Here is a 20,646-nt window from a genome sequence, read left to right as displayed (position 1 = left end):
GTTTGTGGAGTTCACTCTGAAACATCAAGAACCTAGTTTTTTCTAATTCTTAGTGTTATACAGCATTTATATGTCTAATGAGGTCAGAAGCAGAAGGCTGAACATGCAAACTCTTGCAAATACTATCTCAGAATACAAAGCTGGATAAACTGCAAAACAAGGACCAGAGAAATAGCAACCAAACATTCCTCAAAGTGAAGCTGACTTGTAAGCACAAACTATATTCAGCCCAAACACAGCCTAAATTGGAATTACATCTCAGAAAGTGATTCAGACATCAAGTGCTAAGGATAGCTTAACCTTAAAGATGCTGCAAACCAAAAGCATCTTTCCAGAGCACAGTACATGTAACAGCATACACTCAGAAGCACCAAAATCCAAGAAGGCATATGGGACTACTTTTCTGTGCACCAGTGAAAATGCAAGAGCGCAGGAAGACATTTATAGCCTTTGTAGGGATATACCACACTAAATATGGTTGAGTACATCTGAATCAGTCCAGATGCATAAACACTATTCAAAAATAAACCACCGGGGGGGGGGGGGGGGGGGGCGGGGCGGGGGCAGAGAAGTTGCCCAGAAAGATGTTTCCCCCCCCCCAAGAACTAGTAATTACAGCTACTAATAGTAATTATAGTTAGTACTTGAGAGATGTGGATTACAAATCCTCCTTGGCCCAAGGGGACAGGCATTACCTTTTCTCAAATTCAAGCCAACAGGTTGTTGCATGCATTGTGAACGGTCACTTTCCAACCTCTATTGTGAACTGAGTGCCCTGTATGGCAGGGTTTTCAAAACTCATTAAACCATAGTGAGAAAAACAGACACAGACACACACATCCATATCAAAAAGCAAGAAGGTAGCTGATTAACAAACCAGTGAGAAGCTGCCGTGGATTCACCAAAGAAAGAGGATTTATTGTGCAGGGAGTGACCAGAGAACACTGTCTACTGCCTCTCCCTACACAAGAACTATGAAATGAGATGAGCAGGGGGCAGATTCAAAATTAGTGAAAGGAAGTGGAGTTTTTTTCCCACTGAATGTGTAGTTAAGGCAGGGATCTCTTTGCTGCAAGAAATTGTGATAAAAGTTCAGAGCAGCTAGAAAAACTGGTGGAAAGAGAAAAAATAAATCCTCCAATGACTATTACATAGAATGACACCACATCTTGTTCAGGAAATCCCTGAGCTGCAAAATGTTGGAAGCTGGTTAAGTATTTTGTGAAAGGATTATAATAGGCTTGACCTGCTCTTAAACTCTTCTTAGTTCTCTGCTTCAGTTAGTGTTGCCAACAGGATGCTGAGCTAGCAGGACCTTTGGCCATACTGTATCAAACTTCTTGGGTTGTGGTCTTACAGTTTAGACAAAACCATAAAAAACACTGGGGACAAATAACTCTGTTCCTGCCTTTATTATGAAGACTGAGAAACAGACTATAAGGGCCAAAGAGATGTGTTTAAAACTATTTGTAACCTTCAGGCAATTTCTACCAGGGTAGTCTCCTTTTTTACTCAGCCTTTCAGTATAATCTGTGATACAAGTTCTACAGGTTGAAAGACCTTTCTTTTTTCTTTTTTCTTTTTTTTTTTCTTTTTTTTTTTTTTTTTCCCCAGCCCTTGATTCTTTCCAGGAATTTTTAATACCCTACCTTGAACAAGCCCGTCAGATCTGGGCTTGGTTGGTTGGAGCAGCTGTGGTTGGAGGCATCGTTACTGCTGTGCTCACCGGGCTCATCCTGGCCTGCCGAAAGAAAAGAAGAGGAACTTCTTCAGAGATACAGCCCTTGCTCATAGAAAGTGAAGATTATAACAATGTCACTTACCAGTCCAATTTCTAGAGGCCTCCAGTAACTAAGTGATGTTACTCAGGTGCTAATCAAGCATGCGGTGTTTTGATTCATGTTTACAAATAACTTGTCGAGGTGTGCTGCCTAAGCAGGATGGGCACTCTTGCTTCTCAAGCCTCTTGTAAATTCTGATGTTGTAGTATCTTATCAGATCCATTCCTACAAAAATGTCTCAGATCCAACACAAGTTACCACGCCACTCAAAGAACACCATGTATTTTCCATGCTTGATTAAAGAAGTGCCTCTATGAAACCAGAGCAGCTCATGTGTTGGTGGTTTTAATGTATAATTTTCTGCTCTTTTATTTGCTTTTTTACAACTGTAGGCTCCAATCTCGCAGCCCAATCCATGTGAGATTTAGTGAGAGGTGTCTTGACTGTATCATCAGTGCTACATTCACTGGGTTTGAGCAGAAAGAACCCTTGTTTAGAGAGCAAAACTCGTGGTGCCTCTGAGTAGACTGAATAACCCACAGACACATTTTTCTTCCAGGCCAGACACATTTTCCCTCCAGCTCTTGTAATGTCCTGTTTGTCCTTGATTGAATGCCATCCACAGCAGAAAGCACGCCTCCTTCCTTTGGCCATGGCAACTCACCATGCATGGAAGGATGAAAGTGAAGCTTTGGCTCACCAGGTCTTCTAAATCCTACTTTTTGCCAGCTCTTGATCATCCCTTCTTCCGCAAAAGTGCAGAATGTATAATTCATACATTGTGACCAAATGTATGACCTATTAGTAAAAGTGTGTTTGTGCCTTACTGAGATCATTTAGCAATTCCCAGGCAAGCTTTTTCCTTTCCCTTTTCTTCAATCGAGGATCTAAAAGCTTGCTTTCTTCCCCAAGAAGTTTCATCACAGAGGAGCCAATCTACTTCTAACTGATGAATGGGAATTTCTATTCTCTTCATACTTGCAGGCATACCCCCAAGCACTTTTCCCTTTTAATTCCCACTCACCATATGACCTGGAGACCACATCTCCTTTGAAAGTGAACACAGTAGCCCTGTTTCAAACAGATCTGTGGCAGGGAATAAACAGTACCGTGTATATTAATCTTAGTAACCAGGACAAAACTGATACAAGCAACACATGCCGGTGCCCTCCATTGTTGTGGTGTTTCTGCTTAAGACCACTAGCCTGATGATAGTTTGGAGTTAAACTCTTCAGAAGTATATCTGACTCTGAGCACATGAAAACCCAACTGATCCCCCTTTCTGAGCAAGCTGTTTAGGTTCCTGCAGAGTGGGGGGTGAACACCACTGCCAGGTGGGGATTGACTGCACCAATCTTAAAGCAACTATTCTGGGACAGGAAAAATTGTCCTGTGGGCATGCCTAATCCTTCCCATTGACTTTTCGGGTACCCTGCATGTTAGTCTGGACAAGCCATCTAGTTTATGGATGGGTCAGGAAGAGAGAGAGAGAGAGGACTTTTGGCACCATGGCACTAAATGTTTTCTTGGCACACCTCATCTGCACTGACACAGATGTGCTTTCTGTGTGCAGCTACAAATGCAACGACACATCATTTTTCTTCTCGGGGTCATGTTCAGGGTTATGCTTACTCCTGTGCTCAGACATATGTAAGTTAAGTGTTGAAGGACCTCCTTTCTTCAAAATTCTTCCCTGATATGGGAGCTGCGATTCCTGCATTTTTATTTTTATTTTTATTTTTTAATTGGAAATAATGTAATGCCATGAGACGGTGCTTGCCATGTAATCTCATTGAACCAGAGCGGGCAGAGCTTAAATATGACCCTGCCTTTCCTTTTTCCTCTGCTCAAGGTGACTTGAAACAAGAAACTTCCCTAATTGGCATTAGGCAGTTGGCTTAGGCTTGGGGAGATCCTTCTAACAGGATCAGTGCTGAAAATGGGGCATTACAGTGTTTGGTGCCATAAAATCTAGATCCTGTGTACCTAGACCATGCAATCACATAAACCTTGACCCCAGTAGGCATTGAAGTTAGGCTTCTCTGAAAGTGCTTCTTAGGTGAGGATCCCACCAGCTTCAGCATCCAGGGACGTATCTGCAATATCAGCACCATGTTGTTTCACATAATAAACAAAAATATCATATGGCTGATGTTCAGAAATCTTCTACAGGATACCTGTCAGCTTTATTACAACGTATGCAGTATTGTACGTCTCTGGCCTTTGCAGGAGACTGTTACCTCTGTAAAATCTTTCATTTTCTAGCCTGCTCTCTTTCTTCCCTGGACTGTTAAAGTCACACTTAGACAAGGCAGGACAATGAGCAGCTGTCAGTCTTTTTTCGTTCTGTTCTCCCTCCCACATTTTCCCCAAATTTGTATTTTTAACACCTGTCCTCTCCATTGAGTTATATCTGTGTATACACACGTGTAGGGATGCAAGTAGTTTTGAATCAGTCTCCAGAGTGAGCTGAAAATTTTCAGCAATGAGACCTTGTCATTAAAAATGGCTTTTTACAGTAATTTTTGTAATAAGCTCTGAATTAGATATGAAGTAGCCATTATAACAATGGAAAACCAACTTATTACTGCATATCCATCTTGTATCCATTAGGCTTTCATATGTCCCATTTTATGGATATTTCCCTAGAAGTCTGCCTGTTACCTCCTTCTCTTGAGAGTGTTAGGCATGTGGAATTCACATGGTGCCAGGAAGTTCTGGAAATCTGCTAGATTAGTAAAATATGTAGAGAAACCAGTTCTTTCCCTGCATACAGACAAAATCCCCTTTGACAGAAGAACTCAGAAATAAACATTAATTCTGGACCACAACTATGGCTTGGCACTTCAGATCATATCCCTGCATGCAATTTCATTCAGCCTTACGTGACTCTCCTATCCTATCACCACACGCTGCACTGCTTTATCCATCAGGAAAAGGGCTGCTCAAGGGCTCAGTGGTGGAATTGTCCCACATTACTGAGGCTGGTATAGTGATGGCAACACAAAACAGCCCCCAGGGGTAACACCCAAACTGCTGCTGTCTGTGTCATACAGGTATTAAAGGAACTTTGGATGTATAAAACCACCTACCTGTTTAAACACAACCATTTCACTGTGCTACTTTTTAGACTGCTGTACATCTTTCCAAGTACTTCTGACAACAGTGCCATAAATATGAATAAAGGCAAGTAGTCTGCAGAGCCTTTTAACTCTTAGGGCAGAGCCATGCACCAGGCTTTCCTTGCCTTGCATACCAAAACAATGCTCTTTGTAATCAGATTGTTTTTCCCTACCAGTGACTGATGCTGATGAGCTTTTCTACAACATTAATGTCATTACTCACCTTCACTCCTGTGTGCAAGCTATTGCGAATAAATAGTCTATACGTACCACAGAAGAAAATACGTTTCTGGGAGAAAAGCTAAAAGCTTAAGTCTTTGCTTGTAAACCCTTCATGCAAAGACAAGAACATTTCAGTAATGTGCTGGCTATTTTGTCACAGAGCTGAACACATCAGGAAGATCTGCAAATAAGAACTTGAAGGTTTGGACTTCTTCTCATAAATTTACTGGGAGATTGGCAGGGTGGAAAATACTGGTCTTGAATGGTGCTCTGCTAAATTTACTATGGACTGACTTCATTGTCAGATGACCTGGCTATATAGAATGAAATATATACGCGGTTAGATAGTTGAAAAAATACCAAGTGACCAAGATCATGACATTATCTATATACAAAACTGTCTATTGGTGTAATTATGAGAAAATGTGATTTTTTTTTTTTAACTGAAGCACAACACACATCCCAGAGTGACAGAACTACATCCATTAGCTGACAGCAAAATACATATACTCATGGCAACAGAGATACTATGTAACTGCATTCTTACTATAGTAGTACAAGTTGTACAATGTGTGCATATGTGTGTAGAAAAGCCCTATAAGAACTCTTTTTTCCAGCTCCCCTTTCATCTGGATGACATTACAAGCATTTATATCAAGAAAAAGTAACACATGATTTGTCAAGTTGGAACAGCAGCAATTTGTTTTAACTTTGATCTTGTCAGTTAATGCCACAGTGACCATGGAAGACACAGACAAGCAGAGAATCCAGGCTGCATGTCCTCTTTTACACCACCATGGACCTGAGATGCTGCTTTAAAATTCACTTTAGTCTTTTAATTCTATAGTCTGTGGTCCCATTTATTTAATCCAGAGGGTTGACTGTCAAAGCATCAATGTCCTATTAACATTCAGGGAGAATCAGGCTCTTGACAACTCTCGTTTGAGAGCCTAAATGAAAATGAAGCATTTCTGTCTTCCCTACTGCTACCAGAAAAGGTACTTGTCACTTTGGAAAATCAGATCACTTCTAGACAGAAATACTTTCTCCTTGGAACAAATATGCTTAAAACCACAAGTCTAGACACCAAGACTTAAAACTTACAGCCTTTTGTCTCATCCTAGGAGCCATAGCATTCTGCAGCACCAAACAGAGATATCTGCAGGGAAGCAGTCACTTAGAAATTGTGTTTAGCAGTCTGGGTACAGATGACAGATTTGGGAATCACTGCAGTCACCATAATTAAGGTGACACTCTCCTACAAAGATACATACTACTGTAAAAAGTTACAGGAAGGCTTATTTGGAAAATTAAACTGTGAAGAGATCAAAAACTTAGTTTAACAAAATTAATTTTCAGGAAAACCAGAAGAACAGTTTTGGGAAGGGACACAGGACAAGTTGTTGGTTATTCAGGCCATCAGTCATCAGTCCACAATGCACGATTTCAGATTAGAAAGTGCAGAGTTATTAAGCTCAGTCTAATGCTTAGGCATATGCTAAATAAGACACCAGAAAGAGTAATGATAAATCATGGAGCCATTAAATTCATGAGAATTAAATTTGGGAGGAGTTGGAAGAGGGAAATGGATGAGAAGTGCGTATTATTTTAAGTCATTTCTCATAAAAAATGATGATGGGATTTCAAGAGAAACAATCCAAGTTGCATTGATTAGAAATTATTCCAAGGTGCCACTCTTCAGCCCTCTTGTAACATCCACGTGGCTGTAATGTGCTTTAGGCATGTTTAAGGCATCAGGTTCCTTGCAGTGAACAAGGCTTTAACTGGATTGCACAACTGCTCCCCAGCTTTTAGGAGACCGGTGGGACCAGCAATGGGTACCTATCCCTTTTACCCAAGAATTCAGAATCAGGAACAGGTAATGAACCACCTGTGTGTGCTCCTCAGACAGTCTCAATTTTGTAACACGCTGCTTTTGCAGGTGGTTCTTCAGCTGAGATATTCCGGGACCTGGGAACCATTTCACACCTAGCCATAACTGCATTTGCAGCCCATAATGTGCTGTGTTTTCCAAATGAATGAGTATGTTCCCTGGAACATCAATGGAAGGAAAAAGGAGCTTTTGAAACAGACTTTGTACACTGAAATGCAAAAATCCAAGTCAGGTCAATCAGTTCTCCCTGGAGGTCTTTATAGGCTTTCACATCTCCCCACTGTTTATATGAGAAGGGTGTTCATTTATTTTAGGACATTTGGTTCATTGAATAACTGAAATTCATGAGAGGTTGGTGCCTGGATGGGTCAGACAGCGGCTGCTCAGCCCACAACTACTGTTTTTCTCTCTAGAAAGGCTCATCTATTAGTGGCAGCAGTCTTTGCCTGCCATTGCCCACCCTTCTGCTCACCTTGCTATCAAGAATTTCATAATGATCAACGATGCCCATGTAGCACTGAAGTGGGGAGGAGGAAGCAGTTTTTCTCTTCTGCTAGAAAAACAGCGAACTGCAATACTTTGCTTGCTGCCCAGTGTAAGGAGAGTTTATTTGCTTCAGAATTTTTAGCCAGGTTTTGTCAAAAAAAAAATACCCCCTCCCCAGTTTTTGTGCTCCCCTTCCCCTGCTCTTCTTATAAGAATAATGAGATTCCCCTCTTGATCAAATGCATTTGTGAAATGTATCATTTCCCATAAAAACTCTCCAAATATCAGTCAGAAAATCAAAGCTCATGAGCCAAAACACATTTTGCCAAACCTCATTACTTGGCCAGGGGAAGGTGAGTGGGAAAGGATATTGCTCTTAATGAAAAATATAATAATATTTTTTGAAAATATAATTTTTTTCTCTGACAGCTCTACCCAGCATGCCACTGACCCTGTGTTATGTATAAACACCTTTTACATTTCCACTGCTCAAACTTCTCTGAAGTGGAGACATTAACTTTCTCTACATGTTTCTAACCTAAAAACTAAAGATAAATAAGAAGGAATATACAGGTTTGGGGGGGGGTTGCCTTTTTTTCTTTCTTTTTCTTTCTTTTTTTTTTTTTTCTCTAGTTTAACTCCTTATCCTGGAAGGATGGTACCTTTTGCCATCATTATATCGACACAAGTCTGGAATGAGAAAGCAAAAAATACAATCCTGAGATTAATATATGCAGTTTGTGTGTCATTACTTTTCAAAAATAAATAAATACCCAGAACTTTTGACAGCAATTCTGAAAAATCTCAGAGAAGTCTGCACACTTGTATTAATCAATATTTCATGTGTAGTTTTCCTAAAAAAAACCCAAACCCACAACTCTGCCAAAGGCAGAAATGATGAGGTGGATGGTTACCAGGACATTTAATGTCTTGTAGAAAGATCGAGTGGGTGCTGTAGTCCTCAGTGCACCTGAAAGACCCCTAATGACATTACTGGGAAGTAGATTATGAGTTTTAAAACAATTGTTTCAGATTTGCTGTAGAATCAGCAGCGTCTTGAAGATTGTAATAAGATATCAGCTCTCCATTAAGATCTATAGAAAGCAGTATGGTCTGAACAGGTAATTCCAACAAAACACACTGTGAAATACTTTACCAGATTGAGCAGACTAAAGCAAATACCCAGATCATGTTTCACTCAGTCAGGCTCTCAAGTGCTCATCTTAAATGAGAAGGATTTCTGCACACTTCTTGTATAGGAAGGAACTTTATTCTTGATTTTGGTGGGTTAGTGGCAGGCAGGTCCTGTTTTCCTTTCCCACTGTGCTCTAAACAAAGACAGAGAGAGTGCAGAGGACTGATGTTCTGAGTTCCAGTGGTGGGATGACTGTGTATGAGAATGAGATTATATATTCTGTTTCTGAGATGGTCTCATAGTTGCAGACACACAATATATTTGGTACAGTCCTGCATTTTGAATGGTCTGGATTTATCAGAAATTTTAAGAGATGGCATATGAACTAAGCATGTGCCTAATGTTTTCAGTCAGAAAATTACTCTGGGTGGCTAAAAAAGGGTGCCTAGTACAATTTTCATACTTTGGGTATCCTACGTGGCTTCCTGCTGTCATCCCGAGGATTCTGGGTCTCCTGCAGCGTATCTGCTGACCCTGTGTGAATGTTTCAGCTAGTTTAGGGCACCTCAAACAGTGCTAGAGCCTCTGTTAAAGCAGCAAAATCCCAGCCTCCCTTGCCAGCAGTAATACATACGCACATATGCACATACACAATGCTTCCATGATTAAAGCAGTATGTCATTAATTAAAACCAGGTCACAAACAGCAACTCAACCATGTTTTGCTGTCTTGGAATGGTTGTTTATTCCAAAGTCATGAAGTTTCCTGTAAAGTAAATACCTTGAGAGTACAGTGCCATAATTACATGACGAATAAATGTACAGTGCTTTGTCAAATACATTTAAAGACATACACTCACATTAGGGTGTCCTGCTAATATAACAGAATGTAAAAATAACATCTGAACAGCAACAGAACTCAGCAGCCAAATACTTCACTTCGCAGGATTGCCATTAAGATAAAATGGTTAATTCAGTCTAGTATTTTTTGGAAATGAGCATCCTTTCCATACTGCAACCAAGATTTTGCAGTTTAACTCCACAAATTTGAAGTGAAGGACTATTTGCCAGGCGTTCCATAAAACTCTTCTCAGATGTGACCATTCTCATTTTACGGGCAGGCAAAAAGAACATGGGATTTTAGAAAGGAGCTTAATGCAGCTGGGTATCAAAACCTCAGCGAACTTGAATTCTTCATGTTACTCTGAAAATCCTAGGCAGAGTGACTGGTTTGTAAGGAAACTGTAAGACTGTGGGATAAACCCCAGGATTTCTCCCTGTCTAATCCCTTTTTTAGCCTATGGTTTGCAACTGGAGTCACAGGGCTGTATAATTAAGAAAGGGACACAATGGTAAAAGATTTCTGCATATGACTCAGGAAAAAGAGAAGAAAAGGACTCAGGAAAAAGAGAGAAGAAAAAAAAACCCAACCCAAACATTATTTACGATCTGTTTTCTAGCTCTGCCTTATTATACAGCTAACTGGTAAAAGCTTTGCTTCATTTGATGGGAACTGGAAGAGCTGAAAAGCTTATTGAAGCTCTTTGAGGGTTCACAAGGCATGCAGTTACAACAGTGACCTATTTAAATCCTTCCAGCCAGTAAAACATAGTTCCTCTGTTGTGTTGGGGGGCAGCAAGCTGAAGGTACAAAATGGGCTGTTTCACATGACAGGAGTATGACTTGTTATGGGCAGAAACCCACTAAGTACTATTCTTTTTCTTAAAGTCAAGCCTAGGGAAAAAAATTCAAAATGAAAGTTTAGGATGAAATTTTGCTTTCTGTTCCACTTGGAAACTAAACAGACATTTCTCTTCAAAGAATTGTACCACATCCTCATCTAAAAACCCATAAGAACAGATTGAAATTACATTAATGTAAACAGGCATCTCTGAAAAGAACACCGAGTACTCAAAATTGTGGACTTTTATGCTAGTACTTTCCAAAATGGTTATCTTGCATATTGTATAGAGATTAAAAAGTAAATGCCACCTTCTTTTTAATACATTATTTTTATTTCAGCTCTAGTGAAAAAAATAATCAATTACAGAATTCAGAACAAATTTTCTGGGCTCTTTCTTTTGGGACAGGAAACAGTGAGGGAAGAACGTGTTCAGTAGTGAAGAAGTCAAGACCTTCAACTACAGAAAGGACAAGGCATTCATTTTTTCTGTCACATTATATGTGTTAACTGGAAATAACTGCTTCCAAGGTGTATTTCTTGAAAGAAGAATGGGAAAGCTGAACTTAAGTTTATTGCTTTTTCCAGATTTTAGGGATGGCAACAATTTCATTTGGGGTACATATCTTCCTTCCCGAGAGTGGATTTTAATTTATTATTTTCTGTCTGTGTAGCACTCTGGTTCAAAGAAGTCCTTTGACTAGTGGGATCACAGACTAAGTTCTTTCCAGGATACCCATGTTTGTAGTAGTGTGCCCAGTTCTTAGACATTTACCATGTCAAACTCTCATATGGCTTACGAGGGCCAAATAACTACTCAAAGTGAGAAAAACATGGATCATTTGTCTCCTTCCTTTCCAAGATAATTCCTAACCCTATATCCTCATCACCTCAGAAGCTATTATGAGATAACATAAGCTGTGGCTAAAGAAGGCTAAGTGCCCAATGTGCTCCCTGCCCTCAGTACACACAGCTCTCTCCTGGGATGGCTGGTGTGTGCCCAAGAGTCCATCAAGCTCTCAGCAGCTGGCTCAGCATCTGGACTCAAATTATGGAGCAGCTCAAGTCTAGGCCTGTTGCAGACATTGCCTTGAAAGTTCCAGTGACAGTGTAGACATGATCCTAGAGACATGCTTTAAAAGGAAGATACTAATTTGTCAAAGCTCAGATTGTGGTAATATTGCTTAGTTTGAACAGTACCTTTCAATAACAAAGGTAGAATGCTTTGCCATTAGAAAATAATAGCATTTTTCACCTGGTTTCCGCTGTCCTTCTAAGCATCTTGGAAGATTTTTTTTAAAAACAGACATGTTTTGAACATGGTAACATTTCCCAAGTAAAAAGAGCGGGGGTTTTTCTGTTGTTGTTCTGAAATGAAAATATATTTATATATATATATTTATATAAACAATATAAAACCATAGAACATGAAAAAAACCCCAAACCATACACATGATGCAACTAATATAGCTGGCACAGTCAAAATATCTTTTTGGATAACAGTGGAGGAAAAATGTCACAATTATGCATTTTCTTCTCAATTATCACAGACCAAGGCAACCATATCTTACCCAGATGTGCTTGATCAAATTTGCTCTTGCAAGTGATCAGAAGAAACACAGGGAGAGAAAATCTCAGTGGGATTAAGGGTTTCACAACATGGCACATATGAGCTAAGGCTACTTGTTTCAGAAAAGGCTAATTAATAAGCCCAGAACTTCATCAATATATGAAACCTGGAAGAGGGTCTTGGTCACATCTGAATCTCAGTGAATGCTCTGCCTTTCTGCAGGGACCACAGCATCGGTGCCTCCTTCTCAAAGATGCAGAGTAGAACATATGTGTTGGGAGCTGTCTGCTTAACAGCACAATACTTCTTCTTTACCTTTATAAACAATGAGCTCTCAAGCTCCCTGAAGCAAAGAAACCAGGTGAGGAAATATTTAATCAGTGAAAAGAGAAATTTATATGCAGTTGATAAACTAGGGGCTGTATGGAAATAAGAGAATGTAATTGAAAAAAGCAATCCTTTCCATCACTGCCCGCTGTCCTGAAATGCCTATGTGTAAAAGCAGAAACATGACTTAATTTCAGTGATGGCCACAAATGAGCCAACTTTCACAAAACCAAATCACTGATTCTCATTCAGCAGATGACATAATCTTTGCTGTTATGGGTTTTCTTGATTTTCTTCACAGCTGTCCTTGTGGCACTGCCCCTTATCTCGTTCTAAAAAGCATCTCCCGCACTGGGATGTTGCAACTCATCACTTTCCTAAAGCTAATCAGAGTGACTAAAAGATCCCCATTGATTGTGTACACTAGGAGCGTTATAAAGGCTGGTGTATGCTATGATTAAAATTGAGGAACTCTGCATTTCCCAAAGTGGTGTTTTCTCGAGTTAAGGGAAGAAGAAGGTGGGAGGAGCCTCTTTACACATCATGTGCTATGGAGGAAGGAAGAGCACAAAGGAGGACTCCGTGACACATGGATGAGGATGTTTCCAGTGATCCAAAGGTTAGGGCACATCTCGGGATGAAGGCTGAGGTAATGCAGAAGGAAGAGATGGGTATGAAAGCTAATCTACAGAGAGGGAGTAGACTAAGATTAACAAAAGCACCAATGCATCCAGCTCCAACAGGGAATGACACCTCACTATCATGTGAGACCCTTTGCAAAGTTGCACCTCAGCCACATTTTTAAGCTCTGCTTGGGGACATTATGTTTTTCTCAAAAAGCGTATATCAAACTGTTAAAAGCGCGTAAGCAATCAAAAAGAGTAATGCCATAGGTGAATTTTCACATTCTTAGCAAACACTTTTTGAGAGTTAATTCTCAAATTTGCATAAAAAATGCAATAAAGGAAAAACACAGCACTTGTATCTTCACTGCAGAGATTTTGCCATTTATTCCTCATGAACAATAGTGCAAACATAGGCAGGGTATATTCAGTTGTCAGTGGAAGCTGGCATTCACCATCCTCATCTGTTCCAGACAGTATATGCTTTAAGCACTAACACCTAACGAGGTACAACATCATCCCCTGCTCCCCAGTCCCTGAACAACGTGCTGCTACAAAGCTACAGAAATACAAAGGGTATGCCCATACCCTCAGCTAACCACACAACTGAGACTGCACTCAGGACTCAGAGCAGCTCATTGTCTACACAATTCACCCTCAGATATGACAGGTCTGAACTCCAAGCTGGAAGGTGCACACAGGTGGCTCGCCTGGCTGCATTTAAACCTGTTTTTCATCTCACATTGCAGACCCAACCCGAGAGCCCTCGACTTTCCCTGATGCCAAAGTGTACCTTTAAGACAGGCTCTGACTCAGCACTGTTCAAAGATGTGACAGCCAATGTTGTTACATGACCTGATTCTGACTACAGATCATGTATCACTGCTGTGTTTCTCCTTAAAACAGTTTTCCTCTTTGCCTTAAACTTCGCTTCTTCCAGCAGCTTGCAGAGTTTCTGTGCAGCATTCCTAACCAGGCTGCAGTGAGTGCAGCTCGGGACACCGTCCACTTTATATGCGCTCTGGCATTTTGCATTTCTCTCAGATTATTAAAGGGAGAAGAAAAGGCTCAGAGGCATTACTTATTCAACTCAGAAACAACCCGTTACCACTGTGTTACATTTCTAACATGCAAACACCACTACACATCACTAGGAGGGAACCCGTTATTCCTGAAAAAGAAATAACATGCTCTTTTGAAATGAAAAGATTTCCCTGCCCTGCTGTCGATGAATATATTCTTGGTTATAGCACAATGAAGTTTTTGCTTTTCCTCCCCCAATTCTCAGCCAAATTTCTTCCCCGGGGCTGTAGAGTATGAGATGAGCAGCATGACCTTGCAATGACAGAATTTTAATGTGTGACTGGTGCACCAAAAGCAATGCAGCAGCATCTCTCTTCTCGGTGTTGCTATGTACACTAGACATTTATGTAACACTGCTTCCCATCCTCAAGGCTGTCCTTACCTAGGGTCAGCAGCAACAAACACAAAATTTATTTATTGAACTGTCAAAGCTACTTCCATCTAGCACAGAGAACTATACACTGCAGTATTTTGTGAAAAGTTGTTAACAGGCCATCCCCAGCCCCAAAGCTGCAGAAGTAGATGTTTTTTGAGACAGGTTAACTCGAAAGAGTCAGTGGTGGATTTATTTCAAACAAATTGCTTATTTCCAAGATGCTAAAATATAGTAGTTTTCTTCTGCGTTTTAGCAAGGAGTTGTGCACAGAAAGGCGATGTATTTACATGTATTAGTTCTCAAACCCCAGGGAGATTTGTATCCACATGTAGACAATAGGACTTGCTTTTTATTTCTAAAGTTGAGAAGCCAAGAAGAACATCTCTCTCCTTCTCCTTTGCTCTCAGGTTCAAAATAATTAATCCTCTTCACTGTTGGTATTCATCATCCTCTCTTGCCCTTCTCGGTTTGCTCCTCAATTGACAGCAGTTTACCTGAAGCTTCAGGAGCTACTCTTGGCTTCCCTCTCCTGTTGTAACAGTACAGAGCATTAGGACAAAGGTGCAGATTTTGGGCTGTAGGATGGACTGACTTTGCCACGAAGATGCAGATAGCATGTAAATATTTTTTGCAAGGTCTGACACCCTCAGAAATCCAAAGGCTCTGTTAAGAGGCAATCTACAATTGGGATGGGTGGCTTTCTCCAGCTTTCTCCCCATGCCCCTGTAACAACGGGACAGATCCACTGCTGTTTGCACAGCTCCAGCAGCTGCCTCTTGCAAATCCGATCCTTCTAGAGAATGTAACTCTTCAGGTATGGCAAACCTTGAGCATTCACTGCAAGTTTGGACATATTCATAACATCAGAGGAACTGCACAGCATTCCTCACTACCAAACCAGATCCCTTCTCTCTTACACCATGGCTGATACCATTAGTGGCATAGTAAACCTTCACAAATACTCAAACAGCCCTTTAAAGGAGCAGCATCTGTTGGTCAGAACCTTTGTGTAACAGCATGTGTTATACATGTCAGTCCAGTAGAGGACTCAGGGTTCAATCCTAGAAGATGCTGGCTAATTAATCTACTGTACCCACAAAAGAAATTCCACTTTCTGGGATTTACTATGCTTAGTACAGACACTGAAATATCATGCTATTTATGGGAATAAAGAGTTTCATTTCGGCTCCATGCACTTCACCAGTGCATCACTGTAGTGGCCTTAAAGAAACACACCAGCAGCAGAGACGATGCAAACCCCAAAACACTGTTCACAGTTGAGTCATCAGCTATGTTATATACATTCCTGGAAAATGTACATTCATTATAGAAAAGCTCAGTTCAGCACAGGCACCACTGGCATTTTGATTAAACCTTACTGTTAAATCCTTTTTGCTAAAACAATAAAAACTGGTTTTATTTGTGAGAGCTGGGTAATCTGCAGACAAATCAGATGCACAATCCAGAGGAGAACAGACCTAGCTTGTCTTAAATCACACTGGCATGTTTATGAAATGATTGCCAGGGTGAAGTGAAAATTAATCTTCCTAGAAGCCCTTTTCTTCTTTAAACAAGTAAACATTGCATTTTAATAACTATGTCTCTTCTCTGACTTGCAGGGCTTGAACTGCTATAGGCAATGACTAGTTAGCCTCCTGCCTGCTTCTCTAAGCGATGTCTTGCAGTCTGAAACTGTAACCTGGTACATTAGGGTTGAGTAGAGGGTTTTCTCTTAGGCTGCTGTTCTAAAAGCAAATCTCTTACCAAGCCATCACTTCTCTGCTCTGTCAGGCTGTTACAGCTACATTACTGTTCCCGGTGAAGTGGTCCGCCACTCGTACTATTTGCCCCTTCTCAGCCAGCTCCAAATCATTCTCACCTGTGTGCGAGAAGTATTAGAAACAACGGGACACCTGCACTAGCTTGCACTGTCTGTGCAGTGTGCTCACAGGTTGCTTCCATGCTTATATCAGACTACATATGGATGGAAGTACATAGAGCACTTCTCTCACCTGCAAAGCACATCTGCTTAACAAGCCAGGTGAAGATCTGCAACCAAAGGAAACAATGGGGATTGAGAGCTGAGGGAGTAAGCCCACCACTGGGATGCAGTGGCAGCTGAATGTGCGCAGTGCTTTCATACACATCTCCACATCAGGCTTGCGTGGGCGGGAGTTGTCAAACAGCAAGAGGGTTTATCTCTTTTCCCTTTACCACAACTGTTCCCTAGTCTGTTGTGGCTAAACAATCAGCATTTTGCAGGAAAATCAACTTTCTAGCCTAAGCAGTGCAGTCATGGGCTAGGCGTCTGTGGTATGCACTGGCATCCTTTGGCCAGCCCAGGTTCAAGGCTGCATGTTGTGATCTCTTGTATTCCTTTCAGATCTGTCTCCTAGAAGAACAGACAAAGAACCAAGGAAGAACTCGCATGCTATTAATACCATATATCGAAATAGGGCAGTGTTGCTCCAAACTCAGGGCTGAAATAATCATCATGGAGAGACAGGCTGCACTGCAGACTACAGAGGTGAAGGTCGCTCCTCATCAGGCCTTCCCACGCTCCAGCAGGGCTCACCTCGGCAGTCCTTTGCTACAGCAGTGAACACTTACACAAGTAATCTCAGTGCTATGGGAACAGGATTTCTCGGGTAAATCTGATTAATCCAGCTGTTAGCTGTGTAAAGCCTCGAGTCTCACATTGCTGTACAAGGGCTGGAGTCCTGAAACACTTCTGATGACTAAAACACAAAGATCCCACTGAGCAAACACTGAGCAGTCTGCAGTTTTGTGCCGGACAGAGTGAGAAGTGGCAGAATACATGGTGGGATCCCTCCCCTGCAGGAGGGCACTTATGACAGACTCACTTACAGGACTCAGTTTAAAGCATTAAGAGACATTGAACTACATAAATCCGGTTGATCTGCAAATGTGGAATTAAGTGCTGTCAGCCTTCACTTACTTGTCTGGTACCAAGTTATATTTTCATGTATGCTTGGCTTACAGATAAAAAAAGCTATGGAGTTTTTTAAAAGAGGGGTTGGTTTGGTTTTACAAGCTGGAGACATACTCAGAAACAGCAAGCACAATGCAGCTTGTAGGAAGACAGCGTTTATCATAACATCTGCCACTCTTGAAGCCAATTGACAGTCACCAACCCTAAAACTTTTTGCTTCTCTAAAACGCATTACTCAAGGAAAAAGAAAAAAAAAAAGCCAACCACAACTGAGGCTTTTAACTTTCCCCAAAACTCACCTTCACCTGGTCTAGCAATTGCTTATATCGGCAATAGAAAGGTTTACACAAAACAAAACACAAATACGGTTGCATAGCAATTAGACAGAACTTTTCACTGCAAGTGCACTGAAGTGATCCCAAAACATTAATTAAGCCTCACAGCACTCCAGAAAGGTAGACAGTCCCAAGCCTGTTTCAGAAGTGGGTCAGTTGAGGCTGGTACAGGACAAAGGCAAAAAGAGGAGATCCTGTCTCTGCTTATATCTCACTTTGACAGCACTGCTTAATGTAAAAACAGGCATTTAACAATCCTACACACAGCGTCAGCTCCTGCTACAATGCAGAACAAGAGCACAGTACTAGTATTGCTATTTTAATTCTAAAGCGCTACCTATATAGGAGCTGAGCCAGAAAATATAATCTGTTTTAGCACAGAGCTAACTACAAAACTAGCTGCTCATTATACGGTAATGGAACCGACATCTATCAGACAGGAGGTGTGAAATGACAAACAACATTGTGATTAGATGACTCTAAACTGTATTTTTTTAAAAAAATTAGATACTAGACCCTAAAACAGGAGGAAGAAGATCACTGTCTGGTTGTGGTTAATAGATACAGTCACAATTCCAATCATAATTTAAGTTAACTGCCAGCAAACAAAAAAGCCTGCAGCATCAGCAATATCCAATAACTATGCATTTTGCCATCAGTGTCATGTTTATAATAAACCCCATACAGGCAGTATTAGAAATAATTTTAATGATTAAAACGTTCTAATCCTTTGCTGCATACCTCCGGTTTTACAGTGATGGATGAACGAGATCCAATGGGAAAATAATGATCCTTCCAGCCTCAAAAAAAAGAAATTAAAATCAGTAGCTGCAATGTAGGCTCCCGTCTCACACTCCATTTCTATTTTGTCTTCTCCCCTCTTGGCTGCTTTGAGAATTCTCATCAGTATGAGTATGCCCATCTCTGGCTCTTTCCTTCCCCCCTGAATTTCAAATCGGGCACAGCCAGAGGTAAAAACTTCAGTGCAAAGTCCAGACACTGAGGAACAGACCCTCACATGGCTTCGCTGCTGCACCTCTACCTTGCTGCTCCACTGAGGGCAACTCCTGAGCAGAAGCTGCCAAGACAAAGACCAAACTCATTTTCACTAGTTACACATACAACATGCCTGTACACCACCTACTAGAAAAATGCTTCCCTCTGAACAGATTCTGACACTTGTAGATCCCTGTAGAGGGTCTGTGTTGTGAGCTGAAAATTAGTGCCTTTCCTATTAAAACAACAAGATGTTCACTGGAAATATGCAAACCAAATCAAATGCACTGTGCTAAATACAGGTGAACCACAGGTGTGAGAGGTGCTGAGCCATCTTATGTCTGTGTGTGCTGCAAACATTACACAGTACTCCTCCCAAGCTTCTGCTGGAGATTAAGAGGGGCAGGTTTTCAGCATGTGTAAAGTGATGCTGCCCTATTAAGATGCACTAGAATGATGCCTATTTATGCCAGCTAAGTGTCTGACTCCTGCTTAAATGCCCTCTTCTCAGCAAAATAAGGGAAGGGGGTAAAGAAGAAATAAAAGGAGTTGGATTAGCTACTGGGTGGAGGAAAAAAACCTTGCTCCTCAGAACCAAAAAGTTATAAAGTACCTGCCATAACCTCTAGCCCTTCCATGGCAACTATGAGCAGAGTGGAGACAGCTGTGAGGAGAAGAGAAGATCTTAAATGTGCATGTTTCAGATCCCTTTGGAACATACTGAAAGCACACTGTAGCTCCTGGAAGGTTTCCCTCTGCACACATGATGCAAAGAGCCACAGTAATGAGGGCTTTGCTCTTACTCTGCTGTAGATCTAGCCTGATCCTGCCTTCAGTGACATCAGTGCAAAGAAGTGTGACTCCAGGGAAGGTACTCAAAGGATCACAGTCAACCAATACACGCTGGGACCTCTAAAATTGTATTTAAACCTGTTGCATTATAAAATGATCAGTAAGACCATCTGAATGCTTCAAGCATTTGACATGCAGGGCATGTGAGTGCAGAGTGAGTGCAACTTCCACACTGAGCACGTGGTATAATAAAACATCATATCCTGCCTCCTCCTTTTAATTGCTTTTCCTGTTCCATCTTTCTGGCTGCCTAAATCACACTGATTTTGCAAACTCACTGAATGTTGAGTCGATGCAAGATAGAGAGTTCTCCACATACAGCTGTCTGCTTACCAGAAGGCTGTGATTTACATCACAGAGGGGTCTGCCCACAGGTACTACACAGTTGTGCTCGCTTTTCCATAGGTTAACTTACATCTTTCCCGATATTCCACTCTCTTCCATTTGGGGTGGGAATATTCACATCCATTACAGAAGTAGACTAGCGAGAGTAACAGTCATTATTGTAAATACAGAATCCCAATTCTGCAATGTATAAAATATTTAATACGGAGTGTTTTCACCCCAAAGCCATGAGATCTGTATACCAACAAAAGCGATAGTCTTTGCAATACACTATGTTTTGTCATTTGGATTAACCTGGGGTTTGGTTTACTGATCCAGCTTCAGAGGACTGAAGTGGAAGAAGTTCAAACGTTCCACGGATTCTTGTTCTGTCAGCTTTTAAAGCAATTGTGTCTCTCCCCAGCTTCTGTACTTTTTAATTAACAGAAACAACTCCAAAGAATCACCGCTGCCACAAATATTGTGCGAGCGCATTTGGGTTTGAGCTTAAGCACTTATTATTTGTTGGTATACTGCCACATCCATCATTTTCCAAAGTCTTAAATAATCATAAATAAGAAAATCTGTGCTATTCTTTGGTACATTTCTGTTTAAACCACAGCTGAACTTTTAAGTTGTACAAACAAAAAATTGCACTTTTATCTTCCAGAGAGTCTTGCTAGTCCAACAGACTTTCAGCTGAAGGATTCTTTATTATACTCAAACCTTGTCCCATAAGAGTTGCTGCTGTTGCTCAGTTTATGAAGTATCTTAGAGATTTTGTTTGGTCCACAACAGAAAACTCCAATGGTCTTCCTGTTAAAAAAAAAAAAAAAAAAAAAGAAAGAAAAAGAAAGGAAAATTTAAAAAAAAAAGAAAAAAAGAAA

General features: G+C 40.8%; 2 protein-coding genes across 3 annotated transcripts in view; one reads left to right on the top strand and one right to left on the bottom strand.

The window, feature by feature from the left end:
- The window catches only part of TYR (tyrosinase), a 49,243-nt gene extending 47,405 nt beyond the window's left edge, over positions 1–1,838 (top strand). Inside the window, exon 5 of the mRNA XM_005232200.3 lies at positions 1,615–1,838. Within this exon, the coding sequence (XP_005232257.1) occupies positions 1,615–1,838 (224 nt within the window). The remainder of the gene's footprint in view (positions 1–1,614) is intronic.
- Positions 1,839–9,177: 7,339 nt separating this feature from the next.
- The window catches only part of NOX4 (NADPH oxidase 4), a 117,543-nt gene continuing 106,074 nt past the window's right edge, over positions 9,178–20,646 (bottom strand). For both annotated transcript variants that reach the window (XM_055802706.1, XM_055802707.1), the window contains exon 18: positions 9,178–20,575. In XM_055802706.1, the coding sequence (XP_055658681.1) occupies positions 20,455–20,575 (121 nt within the window). In that variant the 3' untranslated portion in view covers positions 9,178–20,454. The remainder of the gene's footprint in view (positions 20,576–20,646) is intronic.

Source organism: Falco peregrinus, chromosome 4, assembly GCF_023634155.1.
Source record: "Falco peregrinus isolate bFalPer1 chromosome 4, bFalPer1.pri, whole genome shotgun sequence".
Taxonomy (NCBI): Eukaryota; Metazoa; Chordata; class Aves; order Falconiformes; family Falconidae; genus Falco; species Falco peregrinus.
Note: the sequence above shows the minus strand (reverse complement) of the source record. Positions and strands in the feature narration are given on the sequence as shown.